The 20,463-nt window shown below is 40.0% G+C and overlaps 1 protein-coding gene across 1 annotated transcript in view; it reads right to left on the bottom strand.

Moving 5' to 3' along the window:
• Positions 1-262: 262 nt before the first annotated feature.
• The window catches only part of PDXK (pyridoxal kinase), a 49,210-nt gene continuing 29,009 nt past the window's right edge, over positions 263-20,463 (bottom strand). Inside the window, exons 3-11 of the mRNA XM_065860829.2 lie at positions 19,622-19,726; positions 16,444-16,527; positions 14,522-14,568; positions 12,215-12,300; positions 11,353-11,398; positions 8,606-8,717; positions 7,139-7,275; positions 6,504-6,570; positions 263-5,767 (exon numbers count right to left, since the gene is read on the bottom strand). Coding sequence (XP_065716901.1) covers positions 5,655-5,767; positions 6,504-6,570; positions 7,139-7,275; positions 8,606-8,717; positions 11,353-11,398; positions 12,215-12,300; positions 14,522-14,568; positions 16,444-16,527; positions 19,622-19,726 — 797 coding nt within the window. The 3' untranslated portion in view covers positions 263-5,654. The remainder of the gene's footprint in view (positions 5,768-6,503; positions 6,571-7,138; positions 7,276-8,605; positions 8,718-11,352; positions 11,399-12,214; positions 12,301-14,521; positions 14,569-16,443; positions 16,528-19,621; positions 19,727-20,463) is intronic.

Here is a 20,463-nt window from a genome sequence, read left to right as displayed (position 1 = left end):
CAAGCCCCTCTTCTCACCTTGTATGCAGGAATAAAGAGCACAACAGAGAGGTCCTACACATGCAAGCAAGAGGCATACAAGGGCAGTGGTGCAGAATGCCAGCAGTTGGCTTCCCGTGGAATTTCTTTGAAAAAAAGATTAAGACAAGGATGTTACTCACTTCCACATACCTACTATCTTACAATGAGATGATTACAGCACATAAATGCATGCTCTTCCATTAACTACCCTTTCTCCGTACTAGGATATAACTACGGAAACCTTTAATTACATCTGCTTTATTCAGCAAGACTATCAAAGTGTTCTTGTTCTGTTTAATTCTGAAATGATTAATGTATTCAAAAATAGGATCTAACCATTTGTGTGTGCACAGTATATTAAATGTAGATGCTTTTATTACAATCTTCCTTGCCACATATTTTAAAATAAAATAAATCAATACAATCACCATAACAAGTCTCAGACAACAAATTAACACCATCCAATCAAGATACAGTTAAGATATCCAAAAGGCAGTATGAGTAGCTGGCAACCTCGGTCCTCCGATTCTTTTGTATAACACATCGATTATATATTTATCCCACTTAGATTTATCCCACTTATGACAAAAATCAGCAAATAAACATTGAAGTCAACAATTCAGACTGCAGATTTCTAAAAAAATTATATCAGGTGTGAATAGCATTGATTTTAGCACAATGTCCCCCAAAGAGGTACATGGGAATTTTAAGCACACAGAGACTAATCTGGGCCCAGAATAGAGTAGATCATTTGTAAACAACTTTTGGTCTCTCCTGCACGATTGCTCCACAAATCAGCGCACTTGCAGTCATCAAAGTGACTGACCACATACACTGCCAGGGTCACTCCAGAAAAAAAGGGGATCCAACACAAATTACGTCCAGTAAGGGAAAGAATGGCGAAGAAGCGGACTGGTCACAAACACAAAGCATTCACTGCCCCCGTGTGAGTGGGTACTTCAGCACAAGAAGCTTTCCCCACTGCCAACTGCCCGGGTACATGCAGGAGCACACATGGCAGTGGAGTCAGAGGTCCCTGACTGGTGAGCGCTGGGCTGGTGGGTGACAGACACCTCGCGTGCTGTTAGGACGGTCATGGAAGATTATCCACTTATTGACTCCCTTCTCTGGGCTAAAGTGCTTGTTCTTCTGTAATAAATCTGGACCTAAACTAGTTTAGACTAACCATTTTTCTTTACCTAAAGATCTGCAAGTGGATTAGACAGCACTGTTAAGTCTCCTCCTGGCCCTTAAACAAATATTGGTCAGCTGTCTAATACTGTGACACTTTCCAGTTGCACAAGAAAAACAGCAGAAACTCAGAAATAGATAAAGATATCACATGCAGGAGAAGAAGAGGGAATAAAAGACTGGACAGGACTGTGCTGAGTCTTTGAATTTTGTTCTGCAAACATTATGAAAAAGCGCTGTGTAACTCCAAACAAAAATGCGTCCAAGTATGTATACTTCGACATTTTAAAGTACCTGTTAGCCTGTTGTGACTACAAAATGTTAGCTACAGAATATATTTACAGATAATTTCTGGTGTTTGTTCCTGGCAAGAGATGTTAAGCCAAATTCTTCACTGAAGACAGATCTGATCAAATTTAGATCAGGTAAGCGTGAATTTAAAACAGGTATCACATAAGAAATTCCCAGGGACTTAAGCAGGACAAGCCAGCAGCCCATTGCTATGGAATCCAGCTACTAACTTTTGTAAATTGAGCACATTAGTACTGTTATCGGGTTTGGTGGGTTTTTTTTGTTTGCGTGGTTTGTGGTTTTTTGTTGTTGTTCTGTTTTTAGCATAAATATGTCACGGATTCTAAGGAAGGTATGAATTACTGGACTGATTCTTTCTTTGAAGCAGTGGGAAAAGATCACACCTGACAGGTAAAAACTGCTCCAGCAAACATCTCACTTCCTCTTTTACAGCAAGATCTAGGTTCATTATGGTTACAGATGAAACCTTGTTTGTAAGGTAGCTTTCAGTTTCCTAAATTCCAAGCTTTTTTATTTCAGAGGAAACCAGCCCTGTCTTTCTCTCAGTTCCCTTGTGAAAATCTGCTTTTAGTGCCAAAAACAAGTGTGCTGTCTCACACTTACTAAAAGGACTTTTCCCATGTGTTCATGCTTACAACAGCCGCAGTTTCTCTCACAACACATTCTGACAGTGCATATTTAATGTTGTTTTTAGAAAAAAATAATTAAAGGGCAATTTTGAGCTTCTCTCTCACGTTGATCCCCTGATGTGAAGAAGTGAAGAACCTCAATTTTGCACGGCCCTAGTGCAGGGATGGCCAACGTATGGCTCTCAGTTCGGCCCCACGCAGCTCCCAAGCCAGGGACGTGAGTGGCAATGAAGCCGGAGGGAGTACAAAGGGTGCTGGGCAACCCACAGACCTGCCTGCAGGAGATGGTGCCCAGGAGCCGCCGCCAGACCCAGCTCCGTGTTGGAGCCACGGGACCCTAGCGAGGGAGTGTCATTTACTGCATGTGAACTGCTCCTGGTATTCATCTAATTCTTGGCAATCTGAGGGACAACAGTAGAGGTCTCAAAGCCTGGCCATCTGAAGATTTTTGTCTGTGGCCCATAGGAGCTGCAAAATTGGATACAACTGGGTGAGGGTGTTAAGCATAACACTGCAAAGTAGACCATGACTGGACATTAAGAAACATTTATTCATGGAAAGGGTTGTTAGACACTGGAACAGGCTGCCCAGGGAAGTGGTGGAGTCACCATCCCTGGAGGTGTTTAAAAGACGTAGATGAGGCTCTTAGGGACATGGTTTAGTGCTAGAGCTAGGTTAGGTTATGGTTGGACTTTATGGTCTTACAGGTTATGGTTGGACTCAATGATCTTAAGGATCTCTTCCAAGTAAAATGATACTATCATTCTATGATATATACAGGCAGGGAAGTTCAGTATGTTGATCCCTTCTTCCCAAGAGGATGGTAGGGATTACACACTTTCATGTGGAACACTCTGATTTTAAAAGATAAATAAACTCATAGTTATGTGTGGAATATGACATGCAAAACTTCTTTAATCAGTGCTAGAAACAGTTAAAATTTTTTTTTGCGTTCAACTGCTGAAATGCATCACCAGCTACAGTATTTAAATATAATTGCTGAAAGCAACTATCTCAAAAAAGGCAATTGTATCCCTGGTCAACTGTCCAGTCAAAAAGCAGCTGATCTAAAAAAGGGGAAAAATTATTAATACTGAGCTATTTCCTAGTCTCTCTGAATGTTTGTGTCTCAGGAAGAAAAAAAAAATGCATCAGTTTAAAAATACAGCACTGCGAAGAAAGGCAATTCATTGTACTTCACAGAATGGTTGAGGCTGGAAGGGACCTCAGGAGATGATCTAGTCTAACGCTTCTGTGCAAGCAAGATCAAATACAGAAGGTTGCTCAGGGCCATCTTCAGTCAGGTTTTTAATATATCTAAGGATGGAGGTCCCACAACCTCTCTGCATAACCTGTGCCAGTGTTTGATCACCTTCACAGCGAATTCTATGTTTTTACATTTAAATGGAATTTCCTGTATTTCAATTTGTGCATGTTGCCTCTTATACCTTTGCTGGGCACCGCTGAGGAGAGTCTGGCTCCTTCTTTTCACGGCTTCCCATCAATATTTATACACACCATTAAGATAGTTTACGTCTTTTACATGTTGGATATCAGCTATGAGCTCATCTCTGTTACTGACTGCTCATCTTAGCAACTGTTCACATCACCAAAATTATTATTGCTAGAAAGTTATGGCAGTGGTTACTAAAAACTCTGGCAGCAGAGTCACATTTTGTAGGTAATTTTTCCCCCCCTTAGAATTCTAATCTCATAAGAATATTCTTTTCATTTTTAATGCCAAATGCATTACTAGTTGTTGAGAGGGGAAGCCTGAAGTTTGCCTCTTACATGTACTGCAAAATGTGTTCATCTCTTAAATTTCATTTGCTTTGGAGATACTGAAAAAAAGGGATTTCAGAAATGTATTAATTATGAAATCTTACTCCATGAAAAAAATCTGCTAAAAATTCACTTTAAGGATAAATTACTCTTCTACTAGGTGCAATGGCAGAAAATCCACAAAAACTGTGGGATAAGTGAAGACTTCAGTGGCTAAAGCAATCTCCAAACCAGCTCTTCTGGGGACTCCCAAGCTATGCCAGTGACACCATCAGTTAGGCAGGTGTGATGAGGAAGGGGCAGGAAAGGTATCCGGGAGATACCCATGAGTGAGTTTCCTGAGCATACTCAGGTAATCAAAAAAAGCTCAGACATTTCCTCTAATGCAACTTTGCTTCATGTTACTGCAAGCAGAAATGCAATTTTAATCTCCGTGTGCTGCCTGAGACAAACAAAGCTCATCAACTGAATTTGGAATTAACACCACACTAGACCTCATCTTGGGAGAAATCAAAACCTCAGTCCCATACAAAAATGATATGGAAGTACGAGTGGTCAGTGCCTGTCAGCATATCTGCCCTACTGGTATACGTGGCTGTGATGTATACTATGCTGAAATTATTAAGAATCCCACATTGAAGCCTTATGAAGCAGAATTTTGAAATAAAGATGCATCAATAATAATGCATTTCTGTCACCTCTAATCACTGAAGGCTGCAGAGGCTTACATAAGAACAAATTAATTTTGTATGTTTCATTGCATTTGGTAAACATATGTAACTTACTAAACCTTACTAAACTAAAAATGTTAGTTTTACCACACTGCTTCATTGATAAGCCTGCCAGTGGTGCTCACTATTGTGAAGTGAAAGTGGCCTATGTAGTTTGTAAATACATCCACCCATGAAGAAGAAACTAGGGTAGCCAGCTTCCAGGGTGAGACCTGCTTTCTCTTTTGTCCTTACAGAATGTTTGCCCTTAGTTAAAAGCTAAACAAGGAATCAAACCTGGCCTCAGAGGTAGAACTACAAACTTCTAATCGATGCTACCAACTAAAGATATTATCTTGTTAATGAAGATGTTTTCTGGAGCAGCTTTTGGAAGAAGATCATGTAAGCACCCATGGACATGAGAAGTAGCCAGTATCTGCAAAAACTGAAACCGTGCAGCTATTCACAGACAAGAAACAAGGAGTTGTGAGTAACATGAATGACACCTCAAGGTCACTTCAGAGTACTTAAATGCCAAACGTCTTCCAAGTACTCCTACACACAACCAGAACTTGGTGTGTGGTTTCAACTCTGCTTAGTTTCATAGCAGCTGGGATACTGAATACCAGAGTAGGTAGCCAGCTATCTGCAGGAAAAGGGAGCATGGAGCCAGCTCCATTCACTATCTTGAAATGCATTTTCCAGACAATCAAACATCTGAAGTCTTTGGCAAGGCAGGAACATTGTACTCTCTTGTCCTGGGTAATTACAGACACTAAGTTAATTTGACAGCCTTTGTGATACCTGGTAATATGCATCAATGTACACTAACAGTTTTGTTTTTAAAACTGAGCAAGGCCAGCACATATGTTGAAGAGTGGATATCTGCCTATGCTGGGCACTATTTCATGAAAGTCAGGTTTCTGTCACAGATCTAAGGCAAATATTACAATTTACAGGAAAGAAATGAGGACATCAATACATTGTGCGTTATTGGAGACATACGGCCTTTATAACACAGTGGCTTTCACTATGATCTCTGGGTTTTCTATGTCCTTTTTGCTTTGGACCATTCTCAGTTCCAGCTGGGCTGAGTTTGGTTTGTTTCCTTCTCCAGCTTGTGCTAAAAAGATTACATCAGAATGTCATTAAAAACAGCAGCATAAAAAGACACAAGTTACATTGTTCTGTTACCCCACTATTTTTTCTACCCTCCTCCCCTCTCCAATCTCCCTTACTATCCTGGCAAAAGGCTTCCAAGGTGGAAGATCCAGGTCAGCACTGTGATTTTTATCACCCCCTCTCTAGGAAAGAAACACAGCTCTGCTGTTACTAGAAAGTAACACAGACATGGTGTGAGAAAGTACAGATCCCATCTGGATTTCCTTAGGAATTGAAAGATGTGGGAATTCCAAAGAGAGAGAAGCTGGAAAAAAGAATAATCGCTCTTCATATGGCCAATACAGCAAGCAGACTGTTTATTACTAGTTGATTAACCCCTCTCAATACTAAACACACACACTCAAAGGGCAAGTGAGAGAGCTACACTTAGAACAGCAGCTCTCTTGCACGTCAAACTCAGCATTTCCTCAAGTTCTTCTGCCACTGTTCTGCAAAGCAGCCAAGCAGTCCCACTACAAGCTGAACAGTGACATCTTTCGTCGGATGTTGTCAAAAACAGGCCTGGAGGACACAGTGAGGAATGTGCACTGACAAGACCGTCAAGCTTCATAAATTCTCTGGCTGCTTCTGCTGCCCTTAGAGGGCTTGCCTTTAGTCAGGAAAGCCAGAAAGCTCTCTGAATGTTTCTTCTGATGCAAATTCAGACAGAACAAGAGAATAAGGTATGCATGAATTACCTTTTGCACTCTTAATGGTCCTTTGCAGAACATGTTGCATGGCTGACACAGTCTTTTCACACGCCACCTGTGTTAGCATAATATATTCAGGTTTTAGTAAAATTGCAGCTGCCTTGTTTAATAGCAGTGATTTTTAAATAATAATAATATTTAGAGGCAAACATGAGTGACAAGATGTAAACAGGATGACAACTATGAAACACAGAGTTTGGGGAAAAAAAAATTTAGACTCTCTTAATTCTGCCAAAACAGGTATTAGAAACCACACACCTGTATCAAGGACTCTGTGCACTTAAGGGAAAGAAAAAGAATAATAGACCAGATAAATTATTTTCACTACTGATTATGAAGTGAGTGTAAAAAATATACTAACAAACATGCACACAGTCTCTCTCTCCAGAGAAAACAACAAGTCATATGGCAAAACTACAAAATCTATATGACTGAAATGTGACCGTACAAAGTTATACAAGCTACAATGTTTTGGAAAAAGGAAAATTCTGCTTTTTTTTTCCTTCTGAGGTGAGGAACAACAAGTCAAAACAGAAGACAGTCTTTAAATAAGGTCATAGATTAAAAGTAATTAAAAAAGAAACAGGCTAAACTTGCAGAAAGAAGAATAACCTCTCCCATACCTTCAAATTGTTTGGATGCTTATGTGTCCATGCCAAAAGCATAGCAGCGAACAGATCTCCTGTTCCAACGAAGACAGCATCCACTTTAGGAGACTCCACTCGAATTCTTTGTGTCATCTTGGTACCATCTGTGTTAGCTACAGCACAGATAAGACAGTTAGGTAACAGACTGAGCAATTAATACAAGAGCACTTACTATAATTTAAAAGTGATCACCAGACTTGAATTCCTTTGCTGTTTGGGTCATAAAGATGCTAAGGAGTATTGTAAATTTTGTGTTAGCTCTTTTAAAAGGTGCAACCTTAAAAATCTTTGCCAAGTTGGGACTGCATTTAGAACTTCTACACTGTACACACTTAAGAGGAAAGAGCTAGCACCTTCATTTTCACAAAGCACTGAGAGCTACCTGTTTTCATTTAGACAGAAGCAGCAGCTTGCTCAGGAAACTGCATATATATGGAGCCTGCTGAATCCTAGATGGGGCATCCCAAACCATAATCTAGAGTATCTCTGGGCTGTATGGAGGGACAGGAGTAGCTGTAGACATCAGCAGAGAATATCTGATCTGTGTGTCATACTGTAATCACCACTGGAATAACCAGGCTTCTTCCAAACCTGGCATGTACTGAGTGCTAAGAGACACCAATTGATTCTTAATCGAGTCCGTTTTAAATATACTTTTTTTGTCTCTCAGCAGTCCAAAATGTGATGTCCACATCTGGATCACTTAAATGAACAAGAAAACTAGATCATGTACCACTCCACATAACTATGCCCTTCTCACAGAAAAGCATCCTGTGACAGTCCAAATACACAGTGAATCCTGGTGATGGTACAGAAAGGGATATTAAGAAGCAGAAGGACATTTTACAGCCTACCAGATGAGGAACAATCCACCAACAGGTCAATGTAACTTTTCATTAAAGCATTCAAAATTCCTCTTTTACACCACTACTACTTGTCAGTGCCACTACTAGAGGCTTTAACAACCCTGACGCGCCTCACCCAGGACGTCCTCCACCCATGCACCTTCTGCTCACTTGCCCAGGAGCTGCAGAGCAGCTCAGGCCCAGGTCCAAGCATCCTTGCCTGAGCTATGTTGCAGCTGTACCTGTGTACAGCCCTCACTTGCTGATTGGATTTTCCAGATTGATCTTGGACCTGGCTTGTCTTGCCTTTCTCTGATGATAACTGGACTCTCAATGGGACCTGTCCTCACCATACCCCTGTTCTGCTTACCTTATTTGGATACTGTGGCCCTGTGCCCTGTTGGTGAGGACAGTGCTCTGCCTGTGCTATGACTATGCTCAGCTTCCAGCTTATCTTCCCTCACAGAGCAGCTCCATTCTTACTGCTCTCTGATATACTGATATACTGTACGAAAAGAAGTTCACTTAGGGATCTAAGCTCCTTCTATGCTCTACAATTAAAAGAAAGCACAGTTTAAAGAGGGAGTTTATGACTTACTTTTTCTGTGGCTTCCCAGAGCAATTAGGTAGTCATTTCCTAGAGGTGCCTGCAGATCTGAGCTTGTGATCACCACAGTCTCTGGTCCCATGGCATGGAGCATATCCATTACCTTCCCATGTGCAAAAAGGCAGGAATCAGTAACTGCAATATGTGTTGATTAAACCTTGCATCATTCGTAGCACTGGGGATTTTTGACAAGCATCCTTTTTTGGCATTTCTACTCAAAGCACTCACTTGAATTAGGGAGATTAATTTTAAATAGGGGCAACCATATAGAAATGTACACACTTGTTAAAATATACAAGCATCTCTGTTTGTATTATCTTTGGATCCCTCTCTGAAAAGAATACCCTGTTTCAGCTGTGATCAGAATTTTTGTCTGCATCACGTTTTCAGAACATATTATCAAAATAATAAGAGAACAAATATGCAACTGAGCTGGCAGCTTGAAACACTTGTCAGAAAGACAGTAACTCCAGATCATGAAGTCTTACTTAGCTACTGCTTTGTAAGTTAGCAAAAATCAAGAGTTAAAGAGTGTGTCTGTCTCATTCTGCATTTCTCATTCTCTTTGAAATCCCAAATTACACCTATAAATCATGTACTTTCACAATTAGATTTCCACTCTGTGTTCCTCACTTAAAACTCATGAACACCCTACTTCTGACATCATAATTGGTTGCTACAGAGGTGATTTTGATTTTGCAGGAGAAAGAATTACTTCAATAATGAGTTTAGCATAAAACACAGATAAAATATTAATTATCCCAGAAGCGTTTAACTAAAAATCCTCTCGGGCTAGCTATGACTCATGAGCAGCTAAATGATAAGGATTTATTTCTGTTATTTTTTAATTCGCTGTTGCTTTTCTTTCTTGCCTAAGCCTCCAGGTTTCTTCAGTTCCCAGACCTCTCTGCAGAGACATCAGTTGGGTTTTAAAGAAGCAGTAAATGCACCAGCATATGCTGATATAATCAACCAGTAACATTAAACTCAATTTCATTTCTCAGTCACCAAGAACCTAATCACCAGTATTTCTAGTTGCAAGACTTAGCTCCTTCTAATTAATATTATGTCATATTTAATTTTATGTTAGAAGACTATACTGTTGTCACTAGTCTTGCAAAAGAAATTTATAAAATCACTTCACCATGGAAACTGATGACAGAATTTCTACCTCCTCCAAAGGGGACAAATTCCAGCATGGATTATTGCTCAGAGGGATAGACCAATATATGACATGCAGCTGGGGAGACCTTTGGATGAAAATATAATATCCTGCAAGCAACTATTTTAAAAATGTTTCCATTCCTAAGTATAACTCTGTCTCTTTAGAAGAGATTTTTTAAAACTCATCACAAATAAGACCTAGCACATGAATCAAAGACTGTCAGAAAACTAACTTGTAAAATTGTTTAGTACATGCAACTCGTGTTCGCAGATGAAATACGCAAACCTAAAACTAAAGGCTGCTCAGCTAATGGTGGTGTTCTCAAGACTGCTCAGCTAATGGTGTTGTTCTCAAGACTGTCACTCCACTGGTGAGGGTGAGAATAGAAGAACTGAGCTGTAGTGAGCAGTTAGTTGCATGAAGCACAGTTCACCACCCTTGCCCAGCAGAGTGGGGTAATGCATTAATAAAACTGGAGAAGGCAAAAACCAAAAAGAGCTGAGATCTTTGGAGCTGCTTCCTGTCGTGAAGAGATGGTAATCTACCCATGTTGCATTATGTTGCTGGAGGAAAAAAACAACAAACATTTGGGCTGACAGACCACAGCTCCTCTCCAGGGTGCCACTGCTGCTCCTGTTTGTTTAAAGATTTTTTGTTTCTTTGAAGTTCAAAACCAAACTGGAAGAAATAACATCAGTTGATTATGAAAGCACTTGACTAGTCAGCAAAAGAAAGACTTCACCCTTCTCAGGACACCAATAAAACCATATTCCTATTTTGTCCTTCATCACTAAGCCCTGCAGATTTTATTTTCTTCAGTTTGTGTAATAGTGTAAATGCTTAAACCTCAATGCAGCATATTTGAGGACCATTTATCACCTCTGTACAACAATGACAGCAGCTATCAGTGCTGTGGATTTGTCTGTCTTTCACCAGGAAGTACTCAAAGGCCATCAGTCCCAGTCTGGTTTCTGATCTACACAGTCTATCCTTTTGCAACCCACGTCTCATCCCTTTTGACTCAACTTAAGGAAGATAAACACAGCACCAGCCAACATTTTCCGGAAGAGATTCAGAGTGTATGCAATCAACCCTTGTAAGAGTTTGCTAGTAAACTCTCTTCCTTGCAAACAGCTTCTATGAGAAGGAGAAATACCTGTCCCAGCACTCAGTGCTGCTGTTGCACGACTCACATGCGGACAGCAGAGGGAGCGACACACGAAGGTTTCTAAAGCCCGGGGTCACCTGGGGTTTTCACCCCAACCAGCTCATTTCCACAGCGCTGACAGCCTGGGGTTACTTGCCATGTGTGCTGCTGCTACCCTTCTTACACTGCAGGAACACAGGCTCACAGAGATCTACTCGTTCCCACTGTGATGTCTCTACCTTTAGTTCTTTCAGGAAATCTGACACTACAAGAAGAAAGTGTTTTGCACCTGGAGTGCACAAGCTTTAATGGAGAGAATGGATAGAGGTCAAAGTGACTTCAAGGTTAAAGACAAATGGCAGAATGCAGCGTTGCAGGCAGGAGTGCATAAAGAGACCTCACACATCCCACTCCTTGCCTACTTACCTCTAAAGCTTCTTTTTCTGTGTGAATCTTCCTGCCAGTGAGTAACCTGAGAATAAAACAGAAGACTTAAAATAGCCCAAGTTCTCCAGGCAATGACTGCTTTGTTTACTCTTTCGAAGGAGGAAAGCTTGGACTGCACCATACAGGCCTAAACAGTCAGTATGGTGTGCTGTACCAGACCACTGTCTTTAGAAGTTACATGCACTGATACAGAGTGCTTCTGAAGCGGACTCACACCAGTCCTAACCTGTCTCCTTTAGAGATCCCAGTATCGTAAAATTCCCTCACTAGTAGCTGCTTCCACCTCCCATGTAGCTGCTCCCTCCCCTTAGGGGACAGCCTGTGACATATGACAACAGCTGATCTCCTGACCAGAGTCACAGCTATGTAGACAGCATGAGCAGCAGTCATCTAAACTGTTAACTCCTATGAGATGTCACCATGGTGGTATTTCTGAATCTAATTTTGGGGGTGTTGAGTCAAATTAGTTCAGTTTTCATATTCTGACATATAATAAACATTTTCCTAGGAATGGGTAAGGATGGGAAAGGGAAGAGAGGTATTTTTTCAACCTGCCCTATATGCAAGGCCTCCGGAGACAAAAAGAAGTGATCATGAAAATGACTGACCAGAGAAACAAGAGAAATCTTTTCCTCACATAATTTCCAGATTTTTTTAATGGTTTCAATATGGAACAGTTGGAGGTTTGCTGAAAAGCACCACTCAAAAGTAACAGCTAAAAACTAAAACCCAACACATATATACATATGGCACTGTATTGAGACAAATAAAATAATGGGTATCAGTCTCTCCTGCTTTTATCCCCAAGTTTATTTGGCTATAAAAGAAAATATGTACTTACTCAGCTTCAAACTGGTTAGGAGTAATGATATCGGCAACAGGTACCACTTTGTCCCTGTAAACTGGGAGGAGATCCTTGGGCACATACTAGAGGAGAAGAAACAGTATTGAATGTTGTCAGCAGCATCTGAGATGTAGGATTACAACTCCCCTGCCCTCAACTACCACTCACGCTGTCACAGAGTAACCTGACAGCTCCCTGTGTACTGTTACGCGGCAGTAACTCAAGCGGCAGGACATCCTCCAGCTGGTGACAGTATAACCAACAGTTCTTCTTTCACTGGAGATGATGGGAAGCATCACTAAGCAGACAGGCCTTAACTGGCACCATTAAACAGAAGTTGTGCCTGGGATTAAGAGCTTTGGGGTTCCATCATACCAAGGTGACACAGCAGCATGAACAAATACAGTGTCCCAACATGGGAAAACCTCTCTTACATCCTTACATCTGAAATAAAGTATTTTGTTGTCATACCTACGGTACAGAGGCCCTTTGCTGCACAGTGTGTGCCCACATTGATTGTGCTGTATTGTGGAACAAGTAACATCGATGCTATGTGTTATTTTGCCTCCTTTCAGTGCAGCATTTCCAGGGTGTGCTGAACATCAATATGTATGAATGAGAATCACATTTGTAATTTGTTTGGTACAACTTAATCTATAAAGCAGTTCTGATAAGGACATTTAAAATGTTTTGTTTGTGTTGCACCCAAATCTAACAAAACACTAGCAGTGCTTGTAGAATCAGCTCTTCAAGCGCTGAGGGCCAATGCTCCCCTTTCTGCCTGTCTGTGCTGTCTCTATCCCATCTTCATTAGCTAAATACAGCCCATTGGCAAAGGGAGCTCGGTTGTCTAAGCAAGTGACATGCATCAAGATATAACAGGAGCCCACCAGCCTGTGTCTTCTTCAGACTCAAAGCCGAAAAGCATCAGCTGTTTTGGAACACACTGGACATCAGCTTGGAGTTTGGGTTAGATGGGTACAGGAGTCACCCCACCTTCCCAAGTCCTGCTGTCACTCAATTTAACAAAACTTTTTTATTAAAGTTCATTGTTTGCTAGTAACTGATGTTCTTTGGTAGAACCCCATTTGTTAAATCAGGATTAATACCATCTTTTGTCTGTGTTTTATTTTCTCTGTTAGTCTCATAAACTATGCAGGGTAGGATGCATGTATACATGTGCCCGTGTGTTACTGTCTCCCAATTGTATCAGCAACAGCTACAACCCCACCACAGCGTTGACCTTGAGGTGCTACCAGAACACCCACCACACTGACATTGACCTCAGTCATGCAGCCATGGGGAAGCAATGATGTCACAGGGACTCTTCCTTTAGACAGAAATGCAGGACCAGGTCATGTCTAAACCAAGGCATTTAAAAGAATTATTTTTTTTTACTTTTTATGACAGGAATGAGTTGGTGGGTTGCATGTTAAATACTCTCCTCTCCTTCCATCTACCTTACCTTCCAACCAAAAGAAGTAGGTAGGCCCATGGTTATGACTTCTCCCAAGAGCTAAAGCTTTGCAAGGCCACTCTAGAGCTGCTAGATCTCTGCCTTGTTAGAAACAGCCAAGGACAACAAATATTGCGATAGATGTAAAATGAAAGAATAAAAGAGCAATGGCAAATTTATTACTGCTACTTCATGTGATACCTTATGAGCAGAGAAACTGTAAAAAAGTATGAGGACAAAGAGCAATTCATAGTGCATGACTACCTAATGTAGAAGAAAATATAAATATCACTATTGCTGATGTCTTCCCACATTGCATTTTTTATTTGCTAGTTTTGGTCAAAAAGGAATGTTTCTCCGTCAGTGTAGGCTGGTGCTGGCACACAGAATCTTTTTGTTACTGATCACAGCCCAACTGCTAACAGCTGTTGGATCTCACACAAAATACGTCACCTTCATTTAGGGTCAAGTGGTGTGTCAATTCACACCATCACTGACAATGCCAGCCAGGCTACCAGCCTAAACAGCTCTTGACAGAAGATGAGGGAACTCCAGTGAGACAAGGAGGGGGAGCAGGGGAATATTTTCCTGAAGACAGGGCCTGTATTCCACCTCTTGTCTCAGCAGAGAGTTAGAAATAATCTCAGGGCTATGCAGCCATAATTCTACCCAGATATTAAACTCATTCAAATACAGGAAATTAAAGCACAAACTTACTTGATGATGGGATCCAAAGCCACACTTATGTGAAGTAGCTTAGTTTTGGTGTTTAATAATTAATTTATCTTTATAAATCTTTATATAGCAAATATTCACTATACAGAGAATACAACCAAATAAGTACTAACCATAGAGCCTTCTCCATTCCATTTGTCACCCATCACTGGATCGCATACTGTAACAGAATAAGTGTAGCTTTAGAAATGAGGTACAGTTACAGAGACCCTGGTGGGAGGGGAAAGTTTTAGGTAACAGTAGTGACTGTATAACAGCACTGAGCACCCGATAGCTCATCTACTCTCAGAGCTCTTGCAGCACGCTCAACCTGAAATTTGTAACTGGCAGCTGCCAATTCTGAAAGAGAAATCTTGTGTCTTAAACAACTGTCAAAGTTGTAGTCACCCTCTCCTACCTGCTTCCATGTTATGTCTAAAGGTGATGAGGATGAGAGGGACTGACTGCTGGGAGTAAAGGGGCTTTTGTTACTGAGAATGCCGAGAGCCCTTTCCTTCACTCCTCAACCCAAACATCTGGAATAGTACCAAGATGGAGAAGACACATGTGAGAAGCTAACAGTCCTATTTTTAGTTTAGTGTAAAAAGACACATGCCAAACGTACACCCCAAAATGCTGTGTGTACACACAAAAAAGAAAAATCCACACCAAAGTACATAAACTCATACTCGGTGTAATAATATTAACACACGTTTGGCACAGGTTCTGAACCACCAGCAGTATTAGCACCATATTCCAAGTGCCTCCAGCTTCAAAGTAAGGAAACAGCTTAGACTTGTACTTTAAAAAGGAACATTGTTCATTGCATTAAAATAGCTTTTAGCAAGATAAAAAAAGAAATAAAAATCCAAAGGTATCAAAGCACCGCTAAATCAGTATTTAAGGAAGTTTATATAAGTAAAACAAGGGTAATTTATTTCAAATTTCAAACTTTTTTTTTCTTACATTATAATCCACTTATTAAATATAAAGGATCTTAGAAGCCTAGCTGTGTTCCATCTGACCACTTCCTTCCTGTTCTATACAGCTAGATGTTTCTTTCTGCTTACACTCCAACAGAGTTTTTAGCTTTCACTTACTAGTACCAGGCTCTGGAGAATCTGACAATGCAACAGTGCTAGTATCGGCTAAAAAGCAACAAAACAGGAGCTCATGAAGGTATCTCTCCTACATTTTTCTACGTGCGAACTGTGCTTTGTTATTTTTAAGTCACTGTGCCAACCCTGCGAACCATTCTAGATGTTTCCTGACCACACAGTTTACCGAACCTGAAGATGACAGGCTCAGACCATCATTCACAGTTTTTTATCCCACCAAATCCCCACTGACTGTGCCTTGTCACTCTAAATGTTTTGCTCAATTCAAACCTGTGTTGTTTATGTTCAAAAGCCCTGAAACACTCAGAGTCAGGAAGGATAGAGGAGAATCTTTTCTCACAAGTTTAAGCCTGATATGACACGTTACAATGACAGCAGTTGCTAGTCTCTTGCTCTTTGAGGGCTCCCAGGTGATCTTAGCAGAGGGCACCAGAGGTAAAAAAGCCTTGGAGTTTAAGCTAAATTATGAAGCTTATAAGGCACAGTAAGACACTTCTTCTGGCATGTAACATGAAATCATGGCAGGGCAACACCTGAGAGTCCAACCTGCTTCTGACTGACTTGGAAATCAAGGAGAGGGTTCAGCTACCAGCACCTCCAGCCTGCGCCACTCAACTCCCAACAGCAGCAGCCAGCTGGGATTTTCCAAGCCTTTCTTTGATACAATCAGTCCTCAAGGCACATTCTCCTTTGGATAGCACAGTGCAAGAAACATACCAAAAGGCATAAAATCAGAAAGATAAAAAAAGCAACTCCCTCAACACTCAGGCAATGCTAAAACAAAATTTCACTGGAGCCACAGCTGGTCCCAGCCAGATCAGAGCACAAGATGGCTGTGAAATGCCAGGTAACATCAGACCAGCGTTTTCATTCTAAAACATGCAAATGATGGACATGCACAATGATGATGCACAAAGGATTACAATACACATCCTTACCATACACTAGGTTAGAATTCTGTTGCTTCAGCTCCTGGACAATATCCACCACCATTGCAAGAAACGATGTGTCTCTTGTATACCCTGTGTGAAAAAAAGACACTTTTGAAGTCTATTTTCATGAACGCTTTCATTTTTTTTATTAAATTTTGGATAGAAATGCTGCATATTTCTCATTCTTTGGAACAATGAATGAGAACAAATGAACAAAGGCATTTTAGTATTTCCTTCAGGAATTATAGGTGGAATACAAAATTCAGACAGTGCTTGCACAACTACAAATACAACTTCAAAAACCTATTTACTAAGTTTGTTATATGTGAAGGGCTCCTGTAACTCTAAAATGCTTGAACACATATGCAAAAAGGTCAGGTTGAAAGGAAAAAAATTCATTTTCTTCAAACCAGCAGTACAAATTAGTACTATTTACCATGTAGTACATAAGAAATATTTTAAATTCCATACACTTTTCTCATACTCTAGTTTGAAGCAGGTTTTGTATTATTATTAATGTTGGTGCTGACATAGTCCAACACATTAATCCAATGGAGAATTGATTTTAAATATTTCAGAGTGATGGCCAATATACCAATAAAATTCCTATTTTTAGGCTTAGCAGTGAAATAATTGGGAAATAGGTTTTATTATATCTCAAGGTCCTAATCACAATGCTTGCACCACAACATTTTTGTTTAAACATTAATTTATTTACTTTATAGATGTTTCTTTATTTATATATTTATTTTAGGTTTTAACTTCCTTTACAAGATTTATTAATGAATAATTTGTTTTTCACTGATTTTAGTTCATTTGATAGTATTAATTTAGCAAGACGGCTTCTTCAAATCTTCAGCTTGGAAATATCCACTCTACTAAAATATTTAAAAATACATTTGGGAGATTTTTCTTTCTTCCTCATAAAATTGATAAATTCTTAGTTATTGCAGAGAAATGGAAAAAGCTTCAAGATTTTTGGCCAAAATGCTTTGTCTTATATCTATGAAATGCTGACAATCCATCAAAATATCCAAGCAAAGATTTTTGTTTAAAATTACCTATGATGGTAGACTGGCTGAAAAAAACATACAGAGTATGTATGATTAACATTATTGACAGAGGTGTTTAAAAAACGTTAAATTCCAGTTCAGTGTATCTCTTACCTTGAGTGTTTTACTGCAAATGAAACAAATATATTTAGATCTACAAGTAACCAATTCATGAAAGTTAATGAAGCATTATCTTGTATAATCAGCCTAAGTATAATGATTTCCATCTCAGCCAAGATAACTACAGTCAGATGTACAACCACAGTGAAATCCCATCTGCTGACAAATTAATTTCAGTGTATGGATAATCATATCCAGGTTTGTGGAGGTACAAATTAGAGTTGTACACTACAAGTGAATGGCTGTTCATGTTTGAAGACAAAAATCCACTTTTTGTCCCTGGATGAAGAAAACTGAATTTTAAGTTCAGCCACAACATAAATGAACACTAAACCACAGAGTGTTATTAGATCTGAAAAAATGAGTGTCATTTTCACCTATGCTTTCTTTTTGTCCATACTGAAAATGGTTACACTGAACAAGATTTTTCAACAAACAGGAACACGCTGACCCATCTACCCATAAATAATATTTTAAAAACCATATTAATGAATATCCCTTTTTTCCTCCAAAATTTATTTTTGCCGAAGATTTCTGTTTTTTCTTCTACCATTTTTCATCTCTTACATCTGTTTTGCCAGTACAAGATAGCAACAGCGAAGGAGTTGGTGTCTCTTTGAAGTGTCAAAAGTAAAGTAAAAAAGGAACATTTCAGCTAAAAGAATCACAGAATGTTAGGGATTGGAAGAGACCTCGAAAGATCATCCAGTCCAATCCCCCTGCCGGACCAGGAACACCTAGATGAGGTTACACAGGAAGGCATCCAGGTGAGTTTTGAATGTCTCCAGGGAAGGAGACTCCACAACCTCCCTGGGCAGCCTGTTCCTGTGCTCTGTAACCCTCACTGAGAAGAAGTTTCTTCTCAAATTTAAGTGGAACCTCTTGTGTTCCAGTTTGAACCCATTACCCCTTGTCCTACCGTTGGTTGTCACCGAGAAGAGCCTGGCTCCATCCTCGTGACACTCATCCTTTAGATATTTGTAAACATTAATTAGGTCACCCTTCAGTCTCTTCCAAGCTAAAGAGCCCCAGCTCCCTCAGCCTTTCCTCATAAGGGAGATGCTCCACTCCCTTAATCATCGTTGTTGCCCTGCGCTGGACTCTCTCCAGCAGTTCCCTGTCCTTCTGGAACTGAGAGGCCCAGTATACTAACACCTCCTGAAAACTCCTACAATACAGCGCAGTTTTCCCAGAAACGTCATCTATGTGACTTCTTTCAAGGAAAGAAAAGGTGTTTGTCTATTTCTCAGTCACAAAGAGCCCACTTATGCTGAAATTTAGAAGCAGGAATTGAAGAAGAGGCAGTTTTTAATAAAAACTGCATATAGAACCTCTCTTTTCTATAAAACATTCTAGAAGCAGCTCTCTTTGCCTATATAAACACTTTGCACCTAGTGGCAAGCAAAGGAAAACACCACACAGTCATTATGTCCTGCGGAACCGTATCCACTCAGAGGACCTCCACAGTAACAAGAGCGAAAGATCAAGAGAGATGACAGAGTCAAGCCCAAAATCCAAACCTCCTTACACTTAACTCTGTATCCAAAGCACTACCGCTTAAAGATCAAGTAGAAAAAACAAGGATAGACAATTATGTATAAAATCACACTACAGTAACACTGCATGACAGTACTGCAAATTTAGGAGAAAGGATTTAACTTAAGTCTTCATAATAAATTTTAAAAGAATACTCTGACATTCCTCATCCTTTTTTCAGCAGAGGCATTCCCAAAACATTAACTAAGCCTGTATGTGACTGGCCTGTACAACTCTGTAAACTACACAAGGGGATCAATTTATGCACCTAATTGCAACTTTCAGGCTGGAGAACAGTGGTTGTTTCAAACTGAATAGCATAAGCAATTGAGACTATAATATACAGATGAAATTACAGGAGGAATCAAAGGAGGTAAAATGTAATTGCTTGGTTTGGAATAAGGAGGGATATGGTTTATATTTCTTTACTTTTGTTTACATCTCATGGTAACTACCAAGGAAGAAGCTCTTCTTACCTGTGAGTACGTAATCATACTGGTTGACACTGTTCAGCTTAAGTCCATCATACAGTTCATGAAGTTCATCTGAATTTAACACCTGACCCTTCCAGTGGGCATAACCTGCAAAGTAAACACCAGATAGTTTTTCAGGAGATAGATGTTCTATTCAGGATCACACAGGTTATACACTTGGAGGGATCAGATATTAGCACCAGAAAGCATTTCCATCTCCTCTTCTGTAAAATGCTGTTGCTGAATTAAAACTGCTGTCAGCAAAAAGGAAGGCGTCTGTATAATCTTTCTTTAAATTTTATACTATTTTATACTATTAAGAAAAAGAAAAAAGATTGACAGCTAGATGACAAGCTTAAACAGACTTGTGGATCTGTCTGGACACAGACAGGCAGCACCACTGCACCCATCAGACACAGCATTCACTGGGACTTGTATGTAATGAATAGAGTGACCACAGCAGAACACTGTCATGGATGTTTTAAACTTACAATGTCATCTGACAGATTTTCTTCCAAGCATAGCACAATTTTAATGCTGAGGATCCCACAGGAGGCAAGTGAGTTTCAGAAAGACACTATAAACAGAGAAATAATATTCATACACTCTTATGCTTCAGTAATCTCTAAGAATTATAAGCCAATGTTCTTGGCTGAGAAGCCGACGGAAGGTGAAGTTATTTTGGAGAAGCTGAACTGATTTCAGCAAACAATGGACCAAGCTCCATGGCAGCCAATTTCATGGGGGGGAGTGTGGAGGGGGATTTTGTTCCTTGACAGACTCTAAACATTTGTTGAAATATGTAAATGCATGTCGCACCTTTTCATCAAAGCCTGCCCATATAG

Source organism: Patagioenas fasciata, chromosome 1, assembly GCF_037038585.1.
Source record: "Patagioenas fasciata isolate bPatFas1 chromosome 1, bPatFas1.hap1, whole genome shotgun sequence".
NCBI classification, from domain to species: domain Eukaryota; kingdom Metazoa; phylum Chordata; class Aves; order Columbiformes; family Columbidae; genus Patagioenas; species Patagioenas fasciata.
Note: the sequence above shows the minus strand (reverse complement) of the source record. Positions and strands in the feature narration are given on the sequence as shown.